The following is an 8,441-nucleotide window of genomic DNA, read 5'->3' as shown; positions in this document are numbered from 1 at the left end:
AAGTATGGCTTGCAAATCTGCTATGGAATTGCAGGTGCACCACTTGCGATGCATGCCAAGGTCACACCTGAATCAACTGCTGATGCACCACCTGCTATGCACTTCCTAAATCCTTACCTTTCTTGTGCATTGGCCCGCTCAAGGAATAGCAACTTGTGAGCAAGGCTGAATCATTTGCAATCCGGAGATCTGCAGATCACGTAGGGTTGATCACGATGCTTTAGAAGGCAATAGTCTGTGTGTGTGTGTGTGTCAGAAAAAGTTGCCACTCTATGATTGTGCTATTTTTAACCAGGGGTTTTTCCTAGAGAAATGAGGCATGGGGTATTCTTGAAGGGAACGGGTTTTTTTGCAAAAAACTAGAAACAGGTGCATTTGATCTTGACAGATTCTTAGTTTTCCAAGAAAACCTATTGAAAACCCCCCTCTAGAAACCCTTGTGGGAAGTTGGAACAGCTCCACTGACTTCCTGTAGTTTCCTGTCATTTTCACTTAATTCTGTCATTTTTCTCAAAATTCCCCATTTTTTAAAAGCTAGGAAGAAATAAAAATATATAATTTCCCCCTTTGGTGGTTGTAGCTTTGGCGGGAACAAAGTCTCTCCCGCCAAAAGTCTTACGAGTTGGGGGCCCGAGCGAGAGAGAGAGAGAGATTTTGCCCTTGTGTGACACCCTCCCTGTCCGAGATCGCACAGACAACAGCCATGCCGAAGCCGAACTTCAGCGCAGACAAAGGTAGGCGAATCCTTTTCGCTTGCATCTTTCTGTTTTCACACGCTGCTGTGCACTTTACCTTATTGTTGTGCCGTTGCGTGGCGTTGATGCGCAGATTTATGCAAAGAGTTTCTGAAGGGCTTCATCGCAGACAATGGCGAGGCGAAGTACATGGATATGCTGGTAAGCACACCCTCGCATCAAACCTGGTTCACAAATTTTGATCATCCGTGGAAGCTGCAATTCGACATGTCACTTTCAACTATGGCTTACTCTGAGAGAGAGAGAGAGAGAGAGAGAGAGAGAGAGAGAGAGAGAGAGAGAGAGAGAGAGAGAGAGAGAGAGAGAGAGAGAGAGAGAGAGAGAGAGAGAGAGAGAGAGAGAGAGAGAGAGAGAGAGAGAGAGAGAGAGAGAGAGAGAGAGAGAGAGAGAGAGAGAGAGAGAGAGAGATTGCTGAGATTCTCCTCCTTGCACTACAGCAATTGGTGGCGAACCGGCGGTTGCGATCTGTTGATGTTGAGCTTGACGACATCAGAAGTGTGAGTTTATCATTTCTTTTTTTGTGTGTTTCCATTGTCAGGTTTTGTCTGGCTGCCTTCTAGTGATCTTTGTGCAATTTCATTTCAACAGTTCTTTGATGGAGATGAGGGTCTCGCGGACAAGGTTAGAAGCAATGCACGGCGTTACTTAGGCCTGTTTGCAGAAGCGATCGATGAGATCATGCCTGAACCCACAGAGGCCTATGCTGGAGATGAGGACTATGACATTCTCATGCGGCAGCGGATGGAAGACACTGTCGATAATGCAGACACCGCCGATCCCCTGCAGAAGATGCCATCTGAGATTAAGCGTTTCTTGTAAGAATTCTGTCATTTCTCTAAATTGTTGTCTGCCTATGCCTTTTAGATGGTTCCGGCAATTTCTGATGATGCTTAATCTAAACCTCTAGTGAGGTTCACATCAAAGCCTTTGCCAAGGAGAAGGCCCAAAGCCTGCGTGAGGTGCGAGCCGGCCACATAGGGCAAATTGTGAAGGTTCGTGGAATTATTACTCGATGCACGGATGTGAAACCACTCATGCAGGTGGCCGTCTACACTTGTGAAGAGTGTGGTTTCGAGATCTATCAGGCAAGTTCTCTTTTTGGATATTATTCCCCTCTTTTCCGTATTCTTTCGTTACTAGACTTCATCTGTCTGTGTGATTTCAAGACTTCATTTTGTCTGTGTAACTTTGACAGGAAGTAACGGCCAGAACCTTCATGCCTCTCATCGAGTGCCCCTCCACTAGATGCAGGACCAACAACACAAAGGGTGTCCTCATCTTGCAACTTCGAGCTTCGAAATTCCTCAAATTCCAGGAGGTATGCTCGTTTTGTGAGTCATGATATCAAGCTAACTGTGTTTGCTGAATTGTTCACTCATCAGTTGATATTTGCTCCCTGCACCCTCCTGTAATAGGCAAAGATTCAAGAGCTTGCCGAGCATGTCCCTAAGGGTCATATACCCCGTTCCATGACTGTAAATATCCAAGGGGAGCTTACTCGCAAGGTTAGATGTTAGTGTCCATATTTTCCTGCCACAGCCTTGTTATGGATGTAATCTTTATTTGAGCCTCAAGGGCCTTGACTACTGCTACTACTGCAGGTTGGGCCTGGTGACATGGTAGAAGTTTCTGGCATTTTTTTGCCAACGCCATTCACTGGTTTTCGAGCTATGAGAGCGGGGCTTGTAGCTGATACTTACTTGGAAGCTATGTCAATAACTCACTTTAAAAAACGATACGAAGAGTATGTACTTTTACTTTATTGCTTTGTACTTTTTCGGAAAATCTAAGAATCATTCACCCCAGTTTGAATTTTTCTCATCATGCATGCAATTTATATCCGTACTGTTCATGTTAGTTTTCTCATTTGTGTATTGCTTCCTTGGAGTTTAGATACGTGCTGCGTGGAGATGAGCAGGAAGTTATAGACAAACTTATAGAAGATGGAGATACTTATAACAAGCTTGCAGGGTCTCTGGCACCTGAAATCTTTGGGCACGAGGATGTCAAAAAAGCTCTGTTATTGCTACTTGTAGGTGCTCCAACGCGGAAGCTGAAAGATGGAATGAAGGTGAGGAAACAGTTGGATCCGAACAATTGCCACCAATCTGTCTTTGGTTCCTTCCAGAAAAGGAACACAATTGCTGAAGTTTTCCAGCTGACTGAATTTGAATGCTTTCAATCTTTGATCGTGTACATTCTCTATGCAGATAAGGGGGGATCTGCATGTGTGTCTCATGGGAGATCCTGGAGTAGCTAAAAGCCAGCTGCTAAAGTACATGGTCAATGTCGCTCCACGTGGCATATATACTACAGGCCGAGGAAGTAGCGGTGTTGGTCTCACAGCAGCTGTTCACAAGGATTCAGTCACAGGCGAAATGGTCTTGGAAGGAGGTGCATTGGTGGGTAGTTTGTCTTGCTGTGTAGAAATTCACCACTGTAAATTAGAGAAAAAAATGCTGTGTTCAGCTTTCATACAGCACCAAGTTCATGAGCGCACTCCTAATTCTTAGGGCAAAGGCTATGTATGCTCAGAGATTGGTAAAATTCTTACAGCAATTGTTGTTGCGCAGGTCCTGGCTGACATGGGCATATGTGCAATTGACGAGTTTGACAAGATGGAGGAATCTGATCGGACTGCCATTCATGAGGTGATGGAGCAGCAAACTGTAAGCATTGCCAAGGCTGGCATTACCACTTCTCTCAATGCCAGAACAGCAGTTTTGGCAGCAGCTAATCCTGCTTGGTGAGAAGCCACTATCCCTTACCATGATCAGCTTTTGTATTGAAGCATGCTCAGATAGCCGTTTCTATTCTGCCTTGCGCTGTTGTTTATCTCAGAAAAGGTTCTCTCTCCTTGTGCTTTGCTGTATTTATACAGGGGAAGATACGACATGCGAAGGACGCCTGCAGAAAACATCAATCTGCCATCAGCTTTGCTCTCCCGATTTGACTTAATGTGGCTCATTTTGGACAGAGCCGATATGGACAGTGACCTTGAGATGGCAAGACATGTGTTGCATGTCCACCAGAAGTCTGAGCCACCTCCATTAGGATTTGCACCTCTCGATGCCTCGATCCTGAGGTGTGTGTACAGATCGACTTCTAGTGAGACTATAGATGGTCATCGAGCTTGTTTGCAGATTCTGTGTACTTTGAGTAGCGTTTTCCTTCTCACACGGTTAAAGAAGTGGATGTACTTAGTGTTTATCTTCGTTTTAGCAGCTTCCTCGGAAGCTCAAGCATACAAGTCTAGTTTGCATGTTCCATCCATCAATGTTTGACAGTTTGAGTAGCATCTTTTCTCCATAGATTGGTTTCCGCCATTCGCGGGCTTCCGCTCATTTCTTAACAATGTTCAACAGGGCGTATATTGCTGCCGCAAGAAGAGTTACCCCCTTTGTGCCACGGGATTTAACGGAGTATATTTCAACAGCCTATGCTGCTTTGAGACAAGAAGAGGCTCAAAACACAGCACCACACTCTTACACAACAGCAAGAACGCTCTTAAGCATCATACGCATATCTGAGGTACCTGTGAATTCTTTTAACAAGTTTCATGCCTGATATGAATCTAGACGACCATGTAGATGCTGGTGTTGGGCAGTAAAATGATAGACCTAAGTGCTCGAGTAAACTCTTAAAAAATAAGGTGAGAATAATGTTGCCTGTTGCATGGAAAAGGTCGACCTTTTATGACCTGAGACTGTGTCTCTGAGTGGCAATAGACGCAAGCTGTCTCTGAGCACACGTCTAGCAACAGACTTTCGTACTCTTGATCAACTTACGAAAGTTCCTCCTGATTAGCTTATGAAAGTTACTCTATGTGTAGCATTGGATCGATTGACTTCCTCTCATTTCAGTAATTTCGTTAGCAACTTCACATTGTCTCTGCTAAGCCTTCTCTTAATTTTGGGTTTCTGTGAGCAGGCATTGGCACGACTAAGGTTTTCAACGACAGTAGCCCAGAGTGATGTGGACGAGGCTCTCCGGCTAATGCAGATGTCTAAATTCTCATTGTACACTGACGAGCGGCGAAAGAGCGGCCTGGATGCCATCTCTGATATCTACTCCATCATCCGAGATGAGGCTGCTCGCCTTGACACGCTGGATGTCAGCTATGCCCATGCTCTTAACTGGATCTCCAGAAAGGTAATCTCAGTCTTGTGGGCCACCATTGGTCTCTATTGACTTCGCTTATCTGCATATGGGTTTAATTAGCTGAAACATTGCAACTCTCCCAGATCCATGTGATGCAAGCCTTAGTGATGGGTGGTTTTGCCATCTATGTAGGACTTCATTAGTGAAATCATAGCACTCCTTAGGAATATCGTTTTACTCATGGACTCGATTGAGGTCCTTTAAATAACAAACCTTAGTTAACACAGCATCAAGAAGAATTCTTGCGCTCACTGGCTGTCAAACAAGCATTTGTGTGAAATGCTTATACAATGTATAACCGTTCGTCAATGTTTGGGTTAAAGCCTGCCTTTGATTGTCTCTTAGTAGAAGGCTGTTGAGTTCAAGATTTCTGAGTGATTGTCTTAGTAAAAGGCTCTTGAGTCCCATGTGTCTAACAAGCTGGCCCTCTCATTGATTCAGGCCTACACAGAAGCCCAGTTGAAGGAGTGTTTAGAGGAGTACGCAGCATTGGATGTTTGGCAAATAGACCCCTCAACCTTCGATATCCATTTCATTGATGCCTGAGCTCAGCGGATTTTGCTGTATAACACCCAGTTCCATGCAAAGCCCCATTCGGGCAAGCAAGCTTTGTAAACTACATACTTAATCAATGAAAGAAAGCCAACCTGCAGGCGAGGAAACGGCTTATTCATATCAAGTCTCCCATTCTCAATTAGAAAGGTATCTATCGAACTCAGAAAAAGTTTGTCAGTTCTCGTTAAAAGAACAAGCTCCTCCTGAACTTGGGCAACGGAAGAAAATTGGCCTACGCTATAAGAGATCGGCAACTTCCATGGCTCACTTCGTCAGAGCAGCAGAACGAATTTCCCAAGAATTGTGTTCTGTTGCAGTGACCTACAGCCTTGGAAACTTTGCATCCAGACCGGAAAACTTCTCAACAAGCGTGAGACATTGACTGAACCCCTAGTTTGCATCTGCTTTGGCTTTCATTGCCACTATCCAAGATGACGCTGGTAGCCCAGCTGTGGCGAGTGCTAACTTGCAAGCTCCCCGCGCGTGATAAGTCGGTTGGTAAGATACCAGTATATCCCGCCGTGTGTCCACCCTGGGACAGAGAGGAATGTGTCTATCATATGTTTTGCGAATGCCCCAAAGTACAGCCGGTCTGGAATTCTGTCAAAAGATGGTTTGGGAATGCAATTTTAATGCAAAGGTGGCTTTGATTGTTGATCGTGGCACTTTTGATGAGGAAACCATGGAATCAGTCCATCTGCTAAGGGCTTTGGTGCTTAAGGTTATCTGCCAGCATAGGAATGCTCTTATATTTCGGAAGAGAAGATTATGACCCATGGCCATATTGAAACTTGTGCGCATGTCTTTAAAAAGAAGTACAAAATGCTTATGCAAAGCTTAAGCTCTCTACTTATGCCCAAAGTATCAGCTTAAGGTGCATGCTTTTTATACTCTATATCACAATACTAGTGTTCCTTGTGTGCAAGGCACTAGTGTGAAGCTACCTTGTGAAGAAAGTGAAGTTTCAGTGCAGTAGTTGCCACCGCTATCGCATGACAACTTCACACTAACACACTCTCCCCCTCAAATCCCCTCTCAAAATTTTTACGTTTTTTATCCCAAGTTTTTTTTTCCTTTGTTCTCTCTCTAATGTTTTCCTCTCTTCATCTCTTTAAAAATTTTCTCTTTCTCATTCTCTTTACCCTCTCGATTATTTTCTTTTTCTCTCTAAATTTTCATTCTCTTTTCATCTTTCTCTTGGTGTCTAAATATTTCGATCTCCCTCTTTTCCTCAATATATTTTTTCTCTAAATTTCTCTCTTTGTTTTTTTTTCTCTTTTTCAAATGTTCTCTAGAACTTTTGTCTATGTTTCTCCAATTTTCTCTCCCCCAATTTTCTCTTAATTTCTCTTTTATCTCTCCAAATTTTCTTTCTTCTCTATAGTTCTCTTTCAATTTTAAATCTCTTTTCCCCTTCTTTTCGTTCTCTCTTAAATTTTTCTTTTTCTCTTCTCTATCTCTCCCCATCCCCTAAATTTTCTCTTGTAATTTCTTTTCTTTTAGTTTTTAAGTTTGTATCGTGAGGTTGGTGTGAAGTAGTCTCGTGAGGAAGGAAAGTTGTCAGCAATTGCACAATACTTTACTTTCCTCACTTTTTCTCTACATTGTATTTCACTTTTCTTAATTTCTCTCTTTGCACTTTATTTTCTCTCTTTCTCTTTATAAATTTAATCTTCTTGGTCTCTAAATTCACATGCACACACATACCCTCTCTTCCTCTCCAAATCATTTTTCTCAATTGGTCTCCTTTTTCTATCTCAAATTTTCATTCTCCTCTCTTCATTCTCTTTTTATTTCTCTTCCCTCAATTATTTCCTTACTCTTTTTTCTCTTTTTTTCTTGCTCTTTAAATTTTCATTCTCTCTTTTTCTTTCATCAAAAATTTTCTCTAAACTTGTCTCTCTCTCTCTCTCTCTCTCTTTTTCCCTCTATCTCAATTTTTGTCTTTAGAACATTTTATTTCTCTGTCTCTAGTTTTTTAACTCCTCTCTTTTCCTCTTATTTCCCCTCTCTCTCTTTCCCCTTGCTCATCCCTTATTTTCTCTTTCCTCCCTTTCTCTTAATTTCTTCATTCTATAGATTTTTCTCCTCTCGCCTCTTCTCTCTCCTCACTCTTTAAATTTTTTTTTGCTCTTTATATTTTTTTTATTTCCTCTAAAATGTTTCATCTCTATTTTTTCTTATTCTTTCTCTCAAATTTTCTCTTTTTTCCCCTTATAGATATTTTCTTCTCTTCCTTTTATAGGTTTTTCTCTTTAAATTGTTTATTAAAAGATGTTTAGATTAAAAGTTTATTTAAAAAATATTTAGAAAAGATTAATTTTAGAAAAGTTAATTTAAAATATTTTTAAATTCAAAAATTTAATGAAAAAAGTTTATAATTAAACAATCAATTAAGTAAACATGTAGAGAAGCTTTAAAAAATATTTAATAATTTAGGAAAAAGAGAAAAAACATGAGTTTAATTAAAATAGGGAGGGAACATGAGTTTAATTAAAATAGGGAGGGGGGGAGTAAAGGTGTTGAAATTTAGAAAAATTTATTTAAAAAACGTTCATTTAGAACATATTTAAATTAAACATTTTAATTTAGAAAAATTTATGTTTAAAAATATTGAATTTAAAAGGGTGTAATTGATAAACCTTTTAAAAGGGCACAAAGACACATTTGAAAAGATGTTTAATTAGAAAAGGGAGGGGGAAGAGAGAGAGAAAGGGGGAGGGTAAGTTAACCGCATGAGAGGTGGGCCTAATTTGAGAGGTGGTAGAAATTAAAGCTTAGAGAAAATTGTTTTTCTTTGCAAGAAAAGCTCCATGCTAACAATTGACCCAAAAAAATTGTTTCCAAGCATGGACTAATTGTCTAGCAATTGATGTCTTATTGAAACCTTAGGTGAGTCGTTATGGAGAAACATCGGATTGCTTATTCAATGTAAACCAATGTGTTGTAAAGGCGTGTTTATGTCAAGTT

At 41.1% G+C, this 8,441-nt stretch overlaps 1 protein-coding gene across 1 annotated transcript; it reads left to right on the top strand.

Annotated features, from left to right (window-relative positions):
- Positions 1-594: 594 nt before the first annotated feature.
- PRL (Minichromosome maintenance (MCM2/3/5) family protein) lies at positions 595-6,378 on the top strand. Its single transcript, XM_087701572.1, has 15 exons — positions 595-734; positions 829-896; positions 1,193-1,252; positions 1,344-1,570; positions 1,663-1,840; positions 1,951-2,073; positions 2,171-2,260; positions 2,357-2,499; positions 2,649-2,826; positions 2,966-3,157; positions 3,329-3,501; positions 3,637-3,840; positions 4,121-4,286; positions 4,686-4,907; positions 5,358-6,378. Exons 1-15 carry the CDS (start codon positions 704-706, stop codon positions 5,460-5,462), a joined length of 2,160 nt encoding a protein of 719 aa, XP_087557698.1. The 5' UTR covers positions 595-703; the 3' UTR covers positions 5,463-6,378.
- The last annotated feature ends 2,063 nt before the right edge of the window (positions 6,379-8,441 follow it).

Source organism: Lygodium microphyllum, chromosome 20, assembly GCF_053477565.2.
Source record: "Lygodium microphyllum isolate KBCC chromosome 20, Lygodium_microphyllum_v1.1.10, whole genome shotgun sequence".
Taxonomy (NCBI): Eukaryota; Viridiplantae; Streptophyta; class Polypodiopsida; order Schizaeales; family Lygodiaceae; genus Lygodium; species Lygodium microphyllum.
Note: the sequence above shows the minus strand (reverse complement) of the source record. Positions and strands in the feature narration are given on the sequence as shown.